This window comes from Bombina bombina, chromosome 5 (genome assembly GCF_027579735.1).
Source record: "Bombina bombina isolate aBomBom1 chromosome 5, aBomBom1.pri, whole genome shotgun sequence".
NCBI lineage: Eukaryota > Metazoa > Chordata > Amphibia > Anura > Bombinatoridae > Bombina > Bombina bombina.
This window is the reverse complement of record NC_069503.1, coordinates 704509572-704528244: the sequence shown is the minus strand read 5'-3', so window position 1 is coordinate 704528244 and position 18673 is coordinate 704509572. Positions and strand designations below refer to the sequence as shown.

The 18673-nt window shown below is 36.1% G+C and overlaps 1 protein-coding gene across 1 annotated transcript in view; it reads left to right on the top strand.

The window, feature by feature from the left end:
- Window positions 1-14362: 14362 nt before the first annotated feature.
- The window catches only part of BLOC1S5 (biogenesis of lysosomal organelles complex 1 subunit 5), a 134640-nt gene continuing 130329 nt past the window's right edge, over window positions 14363-18673 (top strand). The window contains 1 exon segment of the mRNA XM_053714728.1: window positions 14363-14587. Within this exon segment, the coding sequence (XP_053570703.1) occupies window positions 14476-14587 (112 nt within the window). The 5' untranslated portion in view covers window positions 14363-14475.

The window sequence follows — 18673 nt, the reverse complement described above, 5'->3', positions numbered from 1 at the left end:
CTATGGCACACGCCATATCACTAACATATAAATTCCTCCTCGTAGAAGACACACACATCTACGTATACCAAAGCCTGGGAAAACTAATTACAAATTGAGATAAGCAACAGTGACTGGCAGCTTGCATTTCAGATTACAAAAAAAGCTTCAATCTCTACAAGAGTGCAGGAGTCCAGCTATAAATTTTTTGTCTAGGTGGTATCTTACCCCCAGTAGGTTGCAACAAATCTACAGGTCAGCATCGGGTAGGTGCTGGAGGGACTGTGGAGGAGATGGAACACCAGTGCACATCTGCTGGGACTGCCCTAAGTTAGACACATATTGGGTGGGGTTATTCAACCATATAGAACATACGATAGGGACACCACTACAAAACAGCCCTAAAACATTATTGTATTTGTCACTGCCCAAATTAGAGAGTAAGCAGAACATATTCTTGTTGCTGGTCATGTTGAATAGCGCTAAAATGCTAATCCCAAAACATTGGAAGACACGGATAGTCCAAACAGTAGAGGTATGGAAACAGCAGGTAGACACTCTGATACAGCTAGAAAGGTATCATCATATCCAACAGGGGACAGCAGACATGCATGACCTTATGTTGCAGCAGTGGTCAGAGAGCAAAAAAACGCCAGGGATAGCACAACCCACTCTGTAGCACCAGACAAGTGAGACACAATCACTCCTGCACTGCCTTCCTTTTTACACTTACTGAGGGTTGGAAAGGTTAAGACACCTAGCTAAGGGTGCGCAGGTCGAGAAGAACACATTATTTAAATATGATATTGAAATGTTATGAGAACCGTTTTTGTATTTTGTATTTTAGATTTCTATGTTTCTTTTATTGCTGTTTATAACACTGTAAGGGTCAAAGAGCCCACATGGAAACGGACCGCTTATGGACATTATGCAGCAATTATACAGATCTGTATAAGTCACTGGTTGCCAGGTATTTAAATGTTTAATGAAAAACTCGGTATTCTGAATACTTTGTACAACTTGCTTGTTTTTCAATAAAAAACAGAATAAAAAAACCAAAAACCTTACTTTTAAAACTAAAAAACCTAGCCTTAGCTTAAAACTAACAAACCTAACATTGCTGTACAAAAAAACACTCGTAATCTAGCCCTAAATGGCCAAAAGCATGTGGACACCCCTACTAATTATTGAGTTCTGGTATTTCAGCCACACCTATTGCTAACAAGTGCATACAATCCAGCATATACTTATGAAATTCCATAAACAAACATTGGTAGTACAAAGGATCATACTGAAGAGCTCAGTGACTTTAAATATGTCATTGTCATAGGATGCCACCTTTGCCACAAGTCAGTTTGTGAAATTTCTGTCCTACTAGATCTTCCTTGGTCAACTGTTTGTGCTATTATTTTGAAGTGGAAGCACCTAGGAGCAACCACAAAGTAAAAAAAAAACACACAAAGTCACAAAGCTTGGCACCTGAGAGCTTTAGCGTTTAAAAGTCACCTATCATCTGTTGTATCACTCAGACAGATACAGAGGGCCAAACTGCCTCTGAAAGCGAATCAGCACAAGAACTGTGTGTTGGGTGCTGTCCCTGGTCAACTGTAAATGCTATTATTGTGAAGTGGAAGCATCTAGGAGCAACAATAGCAAAGCCTACATAGGAGGATCGCTGAGTGCTTAAAGGGACAGTCTACACCAGAGTTTTTATTGTTTTAAAAGATAGATAATCCCTTTATTACCCATTCCCCAGTTTTGCATAAACAACACAGTTATAATAATATACTTTTACCTCTGTGATTATCTTGTATCTAAGCCTCTGAAAACTGCCCCTTTATTTCAGTTCTTTTGACAGACTTGCAGTTTAGCCAATCAGTGACTGCTCCCAGATAACTTCACGTGCATGAGCACAGTGTTATCTATATGAAATACGTGAACTAACACCCTCTAGTGGTGAAAAACTGTTAAAATGCATTCTGAAAAGAGGTGGCCTTCAAGGTCTAAGAAATTAGCATATGAACCTCCTAGGTTAAGCTTTCAACTAAGAATACCAAGAGAACAAAGCAAAATTGGTGATACAAGTAAATTGGAAAATTGTTTAAAATTACATGCTCTATCTGAATCATGAAAGTTTATTTTGGTCTAGACTGTCCCTTTAAGTGTGTAGTGCGTAAAAAACCACCTATCATCTGTTGCATAGCTCTTTTGGCTGAAAGGGCACAAACACCCCCAGACGCACTCCAAAATTTTGTGGAAACTGCTTCTGAAAGCAACATCACAACAAGAACAGTGCATTGGGAGTATCATGAAATTGATTTACATGGTTGAGCAGCTGTATGCAAGCCCCAGATCAACATGTGCAATGCCAAGCATTGACTGGAGTGATGTAAAGCAGTGGAAACATCTTCTCTGGAGTCTGATGGAATCTTGGTGTGGCAAATGCCATTAGAACGCAACCTACTGTAAGGTTTGGTGGAGGAGGGATAATGGTCTTGTGCTTTTTTCAGGGTTTATGTTAGGCCCCTTAGTTCCAGTGAATAGTCATCTTAATGCTACAGGAAACAAAAACATTTTAGACAGTTGGGTGCTTCCAACTTTGTGGCAGGTTTGGGGAAGGCCCTTTCCTGTTCCAGTATTACTGTGCCCCATGCACAAAAGTAAGATCCATGAAGACATGGTGGTATGATGAGCAGAAGAACTTGAGTGGCCTGTTCAGAGCCCTCAACTTTAATCAATATCTCAGGGATAAAATGGAATGCAGAGTAAGAGCCAGACCTTCTTGTCTAACATCAGTGCCTGATCTCACAATTTCTTTTTTGACTGAGTGAGCACAAACTCCCACAGACACACTCTAAAATTTTGTGGAAAGTCTTCCCAGAAAAGTTTCTGCTGTTACAGATGCAAAAGGAGGGGGTGGGGCCAACTCCATAATAATGTCCATTTTGGGATGGGATGTCCAACAAGCTCATATAGGTGTGATACTAAGGTGTTGACATAATATATTACCAACCATTTGAAATAGCAGGCTCCTAACAACCAATTTAAGTGGAATTTGGACTGCATCAGACCTGCTTGGGGATGCTATACCTTAGCTGTAAATAACTCTAGTTAGTAGTGTGTCTTTATAAGGTTAGAAAATCATGGACATACATATAGTGCTCTTAGCTATGTGTATAGGTAAACTGAGGGCGCAAAATTTTAACATGATGACAATAAACTAAGTAACCATTCTAGTGGTTTATCCTTGGACTGCTTTGCTGTTGCCAGACCCTGCCTGACCATTTTAGTGGTTCATCCTTGGACTGATCTGCTGTTGCCGCTGGGGACTGTCTTGCCTGTGGTGAGTGCCGCCTTCCTCATCTCACTAACTTTCTCTGCTCTGGGATATTCCCTATCATTCCGGCTCGACGCCGGGATAACAAGACTACTGGTCGAGTTTGGTCTGATAGAGGAGTATCCCTCAAGCATTACAATCCTCCTCTTTAATGTAGAGATGCCCTCAAATTAAACAAAAAAATCCCATATTGTGAAAATGTATTAATAAATATCCTAATAGGAAGTTCTAGCAATGGCACTCACACCAGTTGGAGCTTCAATAGCTCATTATGTGCCCAGTTAACATAAAGCCTAGGTTCTCTCAGGAGGTTCCACTTTATTAAAACTGTATGTCCTGCACTAAATATTTATAAGCTTCGTGTTTCAATCTGTAATTTTGCAATAGGAGTCTGTCCCTCGTGAATTATCAGGAAAAAAAAATAATCCAACATATCTGAAGTCAATAACAATTAATAATGTTGAAACTGATGGCCCATTTGTGACTTCCGGAATACATAGGTCAATTAAGGGATTTTAAACTGTAAAGTAATCAAAGCAAATATTAGCCTTAGAATAATATGTAGATGTATTTTGGTAATTATATTGTTGTCTAAATATTGAAGATATAAATGTAAATGTTTAGTTTCTATAAAGTACTTTAGTTTCTTTAAAGTAATGGGCCCTGCAAAGTTTGAACTCAAAAGAGAAAGTAAACACGTTGAGATTTTTATATAAAATGTGTAAAGAAACAACTTTGTAATATTTGTTTTTAATTTTCTTTATTAAGAGATATCAGAGTACATTATATAATACATAAATGTAAAATAAGTTATTTTGTCTTATAGAAAATCATACCTGAACTACAAAAGTGTTCACTTCACACTCTCAAGGATTCAGTTTGTGAAGATAATATATCAATAGAACACAACCTATTTTTACTGAAACAAAACAATATTAGACAAGAAAACTGAGCAAAACATATAGTGGAATAAATTATAACTTCTTAATGGGATATATGTCATCTTATATATCGGTGGAAGTTCACTGCGTACTGTTTTGGTAAAGTTTAACTGTAGGCAAAGAGGTGAACTAACACCTGCCATGTTGAGTAAGATAAAGAAAATTATATAAGTAATCTAAATTATGAATAAAACAATGCAATTTGAATTATGATTAAATAAACAACAAGTCTAAAGTCAAAACTTAAAGGGACAGTTAACCCAAAAATGTTCTCCCATTTAAATTGTTCACAATGATCCATTTTACCTGCTGGAGTGTATTAAATTGTTTACAAGTAGCTCCTTTACACATATTTTGCCCTTGAAATAGCTGATTTAGCTTGTGGTTTCCAAACCTATACTGAAAGTTTTGACACTGGAGTCTCAGCTATTGAATAGCCTAAGTAAACACAGCAAGCAGAAGAAATGACACTGCCAGTGGGGTGCAGGATAGTTAATTAATAAAATGACAATTTTTCATTGTTCTCTCTATGTATTCAGCTTTAGTTTTCTAGGCAAATATAACTTAAAGAAGGAAAAGAAGAAGAAAGCGCTCCAATGGCGTATTATCTCAATGGTAATATCCCTCCAAACACATTCAATGGCCCCAGTAGGAATAATACTCACAAACTTCAAGCACTTATCTCAAAGTGCAAAATAACACAGTCTAGGAAATTAGGAGCTTCCCAGCTAGCTCTCATATAGCATCAGTGATGTCCAGGACACCCACAGTGTCAATGTTCACCAAACAGGAATCCCAATAGTAAATGTAATACACGTCAAATTTTAAAAGTGTTAAATCCAAGAATTTATTATAAAAGTGCAATATAGCACATTAAAAACAAGCTGAACGCATTTTCGCAAGGAACTCTTGCTTCCTCAAGCAGCATATATTGACATCACATATAGACACATATATATACACAATAGGATTACAATTGCAAGGCATACATTGGATAAGGAATTCCACATAATTGGCCTATATACAAACATCACCTGAAAACAATAATCAGAGTGTATCACAAACCAGTCATTTTACAAACAACATATATTTAAATCCGCCAATGATAAAGGACTGAGCGTATAGGCTACGGCGTGCGCAGTACTGATCGTCGGATCACCCGTGACGTCACACATCTCACGATATTTTGAGAGCCCAGAAATTAACATGTGATTATCAAAACTTCCCCCATTATACATCTCCTAGACAACCAGAGTATACACAACGGAGCCTAACAACGAACCCCAGACTCAATATACATTGTATCTAAACAGGACAAAAATACAACAAAATTGTTAAAATCGTGTTCATATTATAACAAAAAAAAATAAAAAAAAATAACCATATAAATATATAATCGAAAACAAGCAAATAATCACAATATTGATAATCTACACATAATACAATATCAAAATGCATGTTATAAAAAAAATGTATATACAAAAATGCAGATAATACTCAAAATTATAAATACAAATAATTGCAACAGAATAAAAATCCCCAATATCACCCCAAATTCAACTGAAGGCTGCTAAATCGATATTTTCATTAAGACCTTCTGGTATTAACAATCTTATTTTCCAAATTCAAAAGGTTTCCCTTTGTCTAAGTCTCATAAAACGATTCTACTGATTAGAGGGAGGGAAATATTCTATTGGTCTAATTCTATAAATACACTTTTTTCCTTGATGTTTACAAACACTATGTAGTGACACACTATGTTTGAGGAATTTATTTGTGATATTCCTCAAATGTTCACTCCGTTTTCTAAGAGGTCTGCTAGTGCGACCACAATACTGGAGTCCACAAATACAATCTACCAGATACACCACATAGCAGCTGTCACAACTCTTTCTAGATTTTATAGGAACATTTTCACCAGTTATATTTGACTTAAACTCTAAACATTTGTTTTCCAAGAAACTACAAGCACCACATCTAGATTTAACACATTTATAAACACCCTTTGCAGTACCCGCAAATGTATTAACATGGGTTTTATTAAATCTGCTAACTTTAGTGGAAACAACCTTACTAGATGCCAAATAATTCTTTAAAGTGGGGGCCCTCTTAAAAACACAAACTGGTGTTTCTCCAATAAGATCTTTCAATATAGGGTCCAGAGACAACACAGGCCAATGTCTATTCAAGATGTCCACAATCCCTCCATAATTACTATTAAATTTAGTAATAAACTTGGTAGAATTAGTGAATGTATTATCAATATCCTTAGTTTTATTTTTCTTCTCAAAAAATGAATCCCTATTTAGAGCTAATACCCTCTCCCTACTATTATGAACAGAAATAGGGTCATATTTTTTATCCAAAAATATTTTCTTCAGAATTTTTGACTCCCCTAAATAATCCTCAACTTTCGTACAATTACTTCTAATCCGTCTAAATTGACTAAACGGGATATTATCCAGCCATTTTGGATGATGATTACTTTTACAATTAATATAGCTATTGGAGTGTACTTTTTTGAAAAAAACTTTTGGATATCAATTGACCATTAGAATTCCATTTAAGGGATACATCCAAAATTTCTATGTGTTCTAATTCAATCACATGAGAAAAGTAAATACCCCATGTATTGCAGTTCAAATAATCCATAAATTCTACAGCCAATTCTCTACTACCCTCTCAAACAAAAAACAAATAGTCTATGAAATGGCCATAGAAGACAACGCTTGCCCAAAACTTAGACTTAAATATAAAATCTTTCTCAAAATAGCCCATGAAGAGGTTCGCAATGCTAGGGGCAAAGCATGTCCCGATGGCTGTTCCACAGATCTGTAAATAAAACTTATCCAAATAAACAAAATAATTATGAGTGAGAATAAACTTAATAGCATCAATCAAAAAGTCATGATAACTTTTTTTTAACAATCTAAATAAACGCTCTGATTATTGTTTTCATGTGATGCCTTGCCATTGTAATCCTATTATGTATATATATGTGTCTATATGTGATGTCAATGTATGCTGCTTGAGGAAGCAAGAGTTCCTTGCGAAACGCGTTCAGATTGTTTTTAATGTGCTATATTGCACTTTTATAATACATTCTTGGATTTAACACTTTTAAAATTTGAAGTGTATTACATTTACTATTGGAATTACTGTGTGGTGAACATTGACACTGTGGGTTTCCTGGACATCACTGACGCTATATGAGAGCTAGCTGGAAACCTCCTAATTTTCTAGACTGTATTATTTTGCACTTTGAGATAAGTGCTTAAAGCTTGTGAGTATTATTCCTACTGGGGCCATTGAATGTGGTTGGAGGGATTTTACTTTTGAGATAATACACCATTGGAGCGCCTTCTTCTTCTTCTTTTTTTCCTATATTATCTAGATTTATCGTTCCTGTTAAGAGCGAGCTGCCCTTTGGTGGGACTACCAGAATCATCATTAGCCTTTGGTGGCACCTCTGAGATTCTTATATATCACTGTGTATTCAGTGTGAACTGAGTATCTATTTTCTATAAGATAAAGAAGCAAGTGTGTGTACACAAAGTGATAACATAATGAGAGCTGATAATACCTGAAGCTCAACCTATTGTAAAAGGTTGTGGTTTAAAAGCACAAAACCAGCTACTTCATATACACAAATAAACCTGAACATTTTTTCATACATTTTATACTCTGCAGCTAGTATAACAAGTAATTGCAAATACATTAATATAAAAACTATTTTACAGTGTACTGTCCCTTTAAGGTCATGTTACCATACAGGAAACTGAATTAACTATTATACTTTATCTCTATATAGCTTGGTTGTCAAGGAATACTGTAATCTATTATAATGTAGAATTCTGAAAAGTCAACTGTCAACATGGAAGTGGGAGGAGAAAGGAAAAGACAACATAATAACTCTCTGTCTATCTTTGATTCTCTTGTGCAATACTGCTCCAAGTTCTTCTATAAGTATATGGTCATAATTAATATTAATAATTCATGGATATCAATCTATGCCAATGCCATTCTTAAAAAGCTATAATTATAATGGATCTTTGGGCATGTTTCAATTTAGATAAGCCAATGTGGAATAATGCTATTGGAACTGTACATTTTTTACATCCACTTTTTAAAGAAATTTGTGAGATTTTATTTCATAATGTTTGAATTTTAGGGCAGGCCCACCACACATGTAAAGGGGAGCCTACCTGATTGCAACGTCTCCAACATTTATCTGTGTTGTCAGGAAATATCTTATGTAGTATTTGAGGGATCACGTGCAACCTAACAAGTATTTTGTAATATAGCTCATAGAGCGTAACACAGTGTATTGCTTTCTTTGTATGTTTATTAGCTAGCTGCCATTTTTCATTAGAGTTGGAAACAGAGAGATGTCTTTCCCATTGAATTATAGGATCATACTTTTTAAATTTAGGGCAATCTAAAAGAAAAATATAGTGTGTTGTGAGCGGTTGATATAGCTGTATGTCAGCAGACCATCTTATTTCCCAATGTGTTAGTTATCTAACTTGCTGCAAAGGGAAACCCCACACCTTTAAAAGAGAGTATATCCTCCTTAATTCGAATTGGTGTTTCAATGGAACTTGTTTCATTACAATAAGTTCATCATATGGTATCATGTGGGCGAGTAGATAAAGGTCACTAACAGTTGTAATTTCTAAATTATTCCATGTTGAAGGGTGTGTTTCTGGGACATTCGAAAGTATACCTCAAATTTAGTGGAGTGGCGTGGAGTGGAGAAGGATGCAGTGCCACGACTACTATATTTCTTAAAGGGACATAATACTCATATGCTAAATCACTTTAAACTTATGCAGTATAACTGTAAAAAGCTGGCAGCAAAATATCACCTGAGCATCTCTATGTAAAAAAGGAAGTTATTTTACCTCACAATTTCCTCAGCTCAGCAGAGTAAGTGCTGTGTAAAAAGTTATACTTCAGCTGCTGCTTAGCTGTAGATTAAAAAAAAAATAAGAAATGAACAGCAGCCAATTAGCATCAGCAGTGCTGAGGTCATGAACTCTTTTACTGTGATCTCATGGGATTTCACTTAACTCTCAGTATGCACGAAGCTCACTCCTTTGACTGTCCCATGACAGACATACTGATTTGCTGCTTAAAGTCCTTCGCAATGGGGTTTGAATACTTAGGACATTTTGAGATAAAATATCTTTCTTTTTTAAATAGAGTTGTTCAGGTGATATTTTCTAGTCAGCTTTTTACAGCTATGCTTCATCACTTTCAAGTGTTTCAACATTTGTGTATCATGGCCCTTTAACAGTCTCCAGCTTGTCAAGCATTATTCTTATATGATTTCATTACTAAAATAGGAGACTGGGACATTATGTATTGATATCCAAAGCAGATCTTCTAATCTCATATATGCTGGGAGAGAGGTTTGCGTTAATTCTCTCCATCTTGTGAACTCTATACGAGATTCCCAAGCTGTAACGTCGGTTAATAATGCTGCTTCATTGTAAATTTGAATACAACCCCAATTCCGAAAAAGGACAGTATGGAAAATGCAAAAAAACAAACAAAAGGAGTCATTTGATAATTCAATTCACCCGGTACTATATTGAAGACACATTATTAACACATTATTTGATGTTTAACTTTGTGAATTTAATGTATTTTTAAAATATACACTCATTTCAAATCTGATGACTGCAACATGTTCCAAAAAAGTTGGGACAGGGGCAATTTAGGACTTATAGTGATGTGAAAAGTTGAAATAAGAAGATGTGAAACAGGTGAGGCAATCGTGTAATCATAGTATATAAGGAGCCTCCAAAAAAGGCCTGGTAATTCAAGATCAAGGATGGGTTGAGGCTCGCCAATCTGCCAACAGATGAGTCAGCGAATAATTCATCACTTTGAGGACAACATTCCCCAAAGACAAATTGGTAGGATTTGGGGCATTTAACCTTCTAAAGGTGCACAATATAATTAAAGGAGTCAAGGAATCCGGTCAAATCTCAGTGTGTAAAGGGCAAGGACGAAAACTACTTCTGAATGTGCATGATCTCCGATCCCTCAGACGTCACTGTCTCAAAAACCCTCATGAGTCTGTAATGGATATCCTGATATGGGCTCAGGAATATGTTGATAAACCTTTGTCAGTCAACACTTTTTGGCGTTGCATCCACAGATGCACGTTAAGGCTTTACTATACAAAACAGAAGCCATACATCAACACTGTCCAGAAGCGCCGACGACTTCTTTGGGCTCAGTCTCATATGAGATGGACATTAGCACAGTGGAATTGTGTTTTGTGGTCCGACGAGTCAACATTTCAAATAGTTTTTGAAAAAACAACCATTGTGTTCTCCTGTCCAAAGAGGAAAAGGACCATCCAAGCTGTTATCAGCATCAGGCCCAAAAGCCAGCGTCTATCATAGTATTGGGGGTGTCAGTGCCCATGGCATGGGTAACTTGCACATCTGTGAGGGCACCATTAATGTAGAAAGATATATATACATTTTGGAGCAACATATGCTGCCATCCACACATTGTCTTTTCTAGGGACGTCCCTGCATTTTCCAGCAGGACAACGCTAAACCACATTCTGCCCGGATTACAAGCACATGGTTGCATAAGCAGAGAGTGTGGGTGCTAGCATGGCCTGCCTGCAGTCCTGACATGTCTCCAATTGGGAATGTGTGGCACATTATGAAGCGCAAAATAAGGCAATGAAGGCCCGGTACAGTTGCGCAGTTGAAGACATGAATAATAGATGAATGGGGGGAAATTCTGCTTGCTAAACTTAACCAACTGGTTTCTTTAGTTACCAAAAGCTTAATAAGTGTTATTAAGAGAAAAGGTGATGTTACACAGTGGTAAACAGTCGACTGTCCAAACTTTTTTTGAACATGTTGCAGTCATCAGATTTTAAATGAGTGTATAATTTCAAAAACACATTAAATTCACAAAGTAAAACATCAAATCATGTGTTAATAATGTGCTTTCAATATAGTACAGGGTGAATTGAATTTTCAAATTACTCTTTTTGTTTGTTTTTTTGCAAATGCATAGTGTCCCCAACTTTTTCGGAATTGGGGTTGTACTTGGAAGGACAAGTCCTCCAATCATAACTGGCTTTTGAATGATTCTGGAAGCCACTCTCACTCATTTTGAATTCTAAATATATCTATTAATTAATAACTGCAAGTTATTAATAATATTTGGAGGAATTTGTATGGGAAGACATCTAAAGATGTAAGTTATTTTTTGAAGTATAGCAATGCTTCCCATCCAAGATATATCCTGGAATGTCAAGGATAACAATAATTGTTTAATATGGGCAAGTAATAGATTCAAATTAAAGTTTATAGTTCTCTTCAGGTCCCTTGAGAGGTAGACACCCAAATGTTTTAGGCCCTGATCTGACCACAACTGAAATTATAAGTCTCTTTAAAGGAACATGATACCCAAATGTTGAAGCAATTGAAAGTGATGCAGCATAGCTGTTACAAGCTGACTAGAAAATATCACCTGAACATCTCTATGTAAAAAATAAGGATATTTTACCTAACATTTCCTATGTATTCGCACCCCACTGTAAAGAGACTTTAAGTAGCCAGTCAGGATGCTTGTCCCAGGACTGGCAAGGCAGTGTGCATCTGGCATGTGCAGGCATAGTCATGTTATTTTCCTATTCAGTTTAAGTAAGTTTACTATGAAATCTCATGATCTCCTTTTCCTGTAATTTAACTCTGGGTATCTATATAGTAATGGGCTATGCCATGTTTGAACTTAAGTTTCCCCTTATCTATCTCTCCTGCTGAGGACAATTAGGGACTGATATAAACAGACAATAAAAGAGACTATGCAAAAAAGGCTATGTAGAACATAAGATTGTTAAAGTAATTATATAACAGGTTTTCCACACAGCCTCGTTTGCAGTTTGTTTTAGTGCCTGTTTTATATATGTTCCTATTTGTCCTCAGTAGAAAAGAGAGATAAGGAGTGTGAGTTGTCCCTTTATAGACTGTGTGAGATGTGTGTGTGCTTGTGCATACTGTGCCTTTTACACTGTTTGTGTGTGCTTGGGAAGTGATCTGTTCCTTTAAAACCTGTGTTTTGTGTGCCGTCATGTTAAGACTGCATTAGTGTAGGTTGAGCTTCCATTTATGGCTGTATGCACTGTGTCTGTACATACTGGTATCTGTCCCTTTAAGACAGTGTTTGGATGTGCTATTATCTGTCCCTGTAAAAGCTGTGCATGTACCTTTAAGACTGCACTTTAGTGAATTGTCTCTTTAAGGCTGTGTGGATTTGTGCATTCTGTGATCTGTCCCTTGTTTGGGGTGGGCTTACAGGCTGTCTGTGGGTTGTGTGCAAACCTCTCCCTTTAATACTGTACATGGTGTGAGCTGTTCAGTCAAAGCTATGTGCATGTGGCGTGTTTTCCCTTTATAGGCTTAGGGCTCCATTTATCATTGTAATTCTCCCACATTTGCGCCTATAAATACGCTGTCGGAATTGTTCTCCTATTTTTCAAAGCAAAATACGCCTACAAATAAGCAAATACGACCGCAAAATTCTCCCACTCTATTCTATCTCGCCTAGGCGCACATGTGCGCCAAAGAAAGCACAAACAAGCCCTTTTTTGGTTGTATTTTATTTATCATTATTTTGCTCCTTAGGACAACCTAAAATTCTCCTACAAATACGACCACAAAAGTTCTCCAAAACTACTATGGAGAACATTGAGTTTACTCCACTTTTTTCGTGAGAGAAGATGGAATATTTCTTAATTTTGGCTGCTATAAGAATGAAATATGAATCAATAATGTAAATTTGAAGATAACATTTTTTTTATTTTATGTTTTATAATAAATACTGTATATTATTTGAAAATACAAATTTGGTGACCTATTAAATTCTATTTGTAAAGGAAGACACGTTTATCAGTCTAAAGCTAACAATAAATTATATCAAGTAGAGATGTGATACATGTCCATAGTTATTAACATATTTTGGGTCACCACTGAGATTTTTGCATATCTATAGGAGTCATAAGTACTGCAGGGGGTGTGGAAGAAGATAAAGGTTAATTGTAGCATGTGTAAAAAAAATATAAAGCTTTCTTTCACATGACTAAAACCAAAAAATGCATTTATTAATTAAATTAGATGTATTCAGTTACATGTTTTGGCATAATTTAAAAAGAAAGTAATGATATATTTATATTATTACATTAAAATTAAATAAGGTTTGTATTTAAATAATTAAATACACAGTTAAGGGTGGTTTAAACAAGTTAGATTTAAATAAAAAAAAGGAAGGTTCTATACAAAAATCAAGTCTATTTGGGAGTATTTCTAATGATAAATAAGGCTCATATATAATACTCAGAGATTTATCATTAATCCGCAGCATCTCGCCTTTGGAAATTGGCGTTAAAATGCTACCATTTTTATGATAAATATAAGTGCGCCTCTCCAAAGGCGAGCTGCGGAGAACTGATAGAACTGAAAGTCGTATTTCAAGAATGAATGATAAATGGAGCCCTTAGTGCATACTCTTATCTGACGCTTTAAGATTGGATGTGGTATTTGTGTCTGTCCCTTTAAGACAGTGTGCGAATGGTGTGAGCTGTCCCTTTAAGGCTGTGTGAACATTATTTTCTCAGCTGTAAATTTGCTTTTGGCAGGTTCCTTAAATCCCCTATGTAAAGCACAATAGCACATGTAAAACATATGCAGGCTAAGGGTGTCACAAAATGCATGAGCTCATGTCTCAGGGCTGATTGAGGATAACAGGGATTTTAAATCCCAAAATATAGTTCCACTTTTTGTTCCTAGAGACAAAAATATAGCAATATTGTTTGGAACCCTAATTTGAACATCCATGCAAATTAAAGTAGTAAAATAATGAAAATAATTTGCAGCATCATGTTTTACTGGGAAATACCATCCTCTCAATGCACTGTGAAACAGGGAAATAACAATGTTTTGCACACACTTCCTCCTCATACATAGGGAGGGGAGGGGCAGGCTCAGGCAGCCAATGACATACACTAATACAAAAGTGACTAGTGACCTTGCTCCAATCAGGAGCTGTGTTACAGATACTATTACAATCTAGTGCTTGCTGTGAGTTTGATTAGTTCTGCTGCACAGTGGGTCATGTCACTTGTGACATAGTGTCTGAATCCTGCACACGCTGCCCAGCACTGCAGCTTACACCCACAAGATGAGCAGCAGTGGTTCCCCAGCCAAATCTACTGGCTCCCCTCTGATGCAGAGCCTGAGACCTAAGGACACCCTAACATCCGGGGGCACATCAGTACAGCTTATCATCAAGGGTATGGCAGAGCTAGGAGCACCTAGTTATAGAAGTAACTAATTGCACAGTTTGTAGCTTGTAGCAGCATTCTGCCTTATAGTGCTGATGTAGCAAAACTGTGTAAAATGTGATATGTAATCATATGATACACACTCTTCCTGTACAAGCTGCTACTTATTAGCCTTGTGTTTTAAATAACATATAGATTTAGCTCATTTTAATGTGTATCTTAGCCTATAGCTTTAAAGTGAATGTCAATTTTGATGAATTAGTGCCCGGTTTTTAATAATCCTATTAAAAACAAGGGCACTTTAATTCATCAAAATTGACTCACTTGTTTTCTTCAAAAACGTACCTTTTAATCCTGGCAGCCGCTCCAGCACTTCCTCCGCCCGTCGCAAGCCGTCTTCGCGGGTCCAAAATGACGAATCCGGCTTCCTCCAATCGTGGTGTTGCATCAGGCCAAGATTCCCCCGGGGGGAAGCCGTGATTGGAGGAAGCTGGATTAGTCATTTCTGACGTCTGCAGAGGCTTCCGACGGCCGTGGGAATTGCTGGAGCGGCTGCCAGAATGAAAAGGTAAGTTTTTGAAGAAAAAAAACAGGGCACTAATTCATCAAAATTGACTTTCACTTTAAGGGTCATAATAGTCAAAAAATTACGCTTGGAACCAGCAGTGCTCTGGTAGTGCAGAGTCGATAGTCTTAAAATTACATGCATTAACGAATTTGAGCATGTCAGTTTTTTACTATTATGGCCCTTTTATTATAGAAATATTGATTGCATATTGTTTCTGTTGTGTGTTTGTTGTTGTGCTATGAATCATTTGAACTCAATTTAAAGTGAGAGTCTACTCCAGATCCAGAATTTTTATTGTTTAAAAAGATAGATAATCCCTTTATTACCCATTCCCTAGTTTATATTAATATACTTTTTACCTCTGTGATTACCTTGTACCTTGTATCTAAGCCTCTGCTGACTGCCCCCTTATTTTAGTTCTTTTGACAGACATACATTTCAGCCAATCAGTGCTGACTCCTATATAACTCCACAGAAGTGAGCACAATGTTATCTATATGGCAGACATGAACTAATGCCCTCTAGCTGTGAAAAACTGTCAAAATGCCCTGAGATAAGAGGCCGCTTCAAGGGCTTAGAAATTAGCATATGAGCCTACCTAGGTGTAGCTGTCAACTAAGATTTCCAAGAGAACAAAGCAAATTTGATGATAAAAGTAAATTGGAATGTTGTTTAAAATTGCATGCCCTATCTGAATAATGAAAGTTTAATTTTGACTAGACTGTCCCTTTAAGTAACTAATGTGATACATTCCCATTAAAGGGACAGTCTAGTCAAAATTAAACTTTCATGATTAAGATAGGGAATGCAATTTTAAACCACTTTCCAATTCACTTTTATCATCAAATTTGCTTTGTTCTCTTAGTATTCTTTGTTGAAAGCTAAACCTAGGTAGGCTCATATGATCATTTCTAAAACCTTGAAGGCTGCCCCTTATTTCAATGCATTTGACAGTTTTTCACCGCTAGAGGGCGTTAGTTCATGTGTGCCATATAGATAACATTGTGACCACGCCCGTGGATTTACAAGCGAGAGGGCACTGATTGGCTAAATGCAAATCAGTCAAAAGAACTGAAATACAGGGTTAGTCTGCAAAGGTTTAGATACAAGGTAATCACAGAGGTAAAAAGTATTTTTTTTTTTAACATTTCTTTATTGATTTTCTCTTGTTATATTCACAGACAAAAAAAGGACAACAAAAAGCACATTGCCAAAATGAACATAAATTGTTACATGATTCCGGAGGCGCAGCTCCGTCTGTAGTTGATTTCATTTGTGAACTAAACAAAAAAAATATCCAATACAAATATAGGATATATTGATTCTTGGAGCTACCACAAAAGACATTGAGTAATAATAATCTTCATTATCTCTACCTTCCCAGTACTTATCCTTCCATTGTCTCCATGGAGGTGTACATACTTAAATCGGACCACATCATAAACATTTTTATCTTAAAAATAAAATCTCAGCACATTCTTGTGAGACTTCACCTATTAATCTTTAAAGCTTGGGATGGCCTTCAGGGAAGGGAAGAAAGAGAAAAATAAATAAATAGTATTATATATATTATCTACGGAGTAGCGATCCACTCTATCCTCTGTTGGATTAATTCAATCTCGAGTACAAGTAATATAATTGCTTTAGCATTTCTAAACGAGTCTATAAACTGATGTTGGAGTGGTGTCGGCTACGCCATAATAATTTTTTTCCACTTCACACAAAAAAGCTCTTAATTGTGAATCATTTGCTGATCTCATATTGTGCTTTTCTATTGTCGTTTGCAGATTTAATATACTAATTAGCTAAGTAATGCGAGGGACTTTTGGGGACTTCCATTCTCTTAAAGGGATACTAAAACCAATTTTTTTTTCTTTAATGATTCAGATAGAGCATGCAATTTTAAGTAACTTTCTAATTTACTCCTGTTATCATTTTTACTTCATTCTCTTGCAATCTTTATTTGAAAAAGAAGGCATCTAAGCTAAGGAGCAGCACTTGTTTAATGGTGGCTGACATTTACTCACCAATCAGCAAGAACAAAGCAGGTTGTGAACCAAAAAATGGGCCGGCTTCTAAACTTTCGTTCTTGCTTTTCAAATAAAGATAGAAAGAGAATGAAGAACATTTGGTAATAGGAGTAAATTATAAAGTTGCTTAAAATTGCATGATCTATCTGAATAATGAAAGAACATTTTTTGGTTCAGTGTCCCTTTTAATATTTGATTCCTCCATCTAACCCTATTGTGATTTGTGTGTTTGTGTTAATAGTCCATATAAGTTATTTCTGTAATGTAGTTGCACAGTTCTAGATAACAGTTTTGTGCGTCAGGTATAAGTATGTCCTGTTTATTTGAAAATTCTAGTGAGATGTTACAGGTTTATTGGAAGCTGTAATGTATATTGTCAGTCAGTACTTTTGAATCCCAAAAAAGATCCATGGATATTTCGGGGGACATTTTTTTTTTCTTAGTTTAAGGGGTACATTTATTTCCTTATTTGTTGTTTTATATGGGACAGTTCCCCACTCCTTGTACCTTTACCCTTTTTTATCATCAGAGAGTGTTTCAATTTCCTTAAAGGAATAGAATGTGTTTGCAAAGGCATCAAACAGAACTTCTAGCGGGTCCAGGTCTGTTGACTTCTAGAGATGAAGTCAACAGACTGTTCAACAAACAAAGAATTCCTTCAGTTAAAAGGGGTTGTGCTGTTTACTCTGATATAATACAATAGGTCATGTGTATGACCCTCAATGGGAAAATGACCATTCTACTACTTCAACATAACAAAATAATTATAGGCTTCCAAATAGTTTATTTTGCCAACTTTTTGACACTGGTAAGATAAAAAGTTTTTTTTTTTCTTTCTTTTTTACCACAATGTTTCAAATAACCACAAACATGAACAAAGCAGACATTGAGGAAAGGCAACCTGCTCTAAAAATCTGTATATTCCAGGTAAAGGCACTATTGATTTCATATAACTGTGTTTACTTACCCATGTAAATTAATTAAACACATAGTTAAAGTCAGCCCCATAGCAGCAATGCACTACTGGGAGTTACCTAAAAGCATCCGTTGAGCTGATGAACAGCTAGCTCCCAGTAGTGCATTGCGGCTGCTGAGCATATGTACATATTCTTGTCAACAAAGGAACAAAGTAAATATGATTATAGTTGTGAATTTAAGTGTCTTAAAATTACATGCTCTAATTGAATCATGAAAGTTTAATTGTGCACACATTTTATTCATTTAAATGCAACACTCTTATGATAAAGAAAGATCTAAGGTAAAATGCGTTGGGAACTGTCACATATAAAACAACAAAGTGTTTCTATTGTGGTTTTGTGTATTTTATTTTATAACCATTTCATTTATTTTATAAAGTAAATTTGCTACACATGTAGTCAAAGCTGTGACGCTAAAAAACACCACCATGTTTTTTTTATCAGCCCACTCATAATCTGTTGTGATGCTCTGAGCTCATGTGAATGTTAGAATGGATTTAACCAGAATTTAGTTGTTACT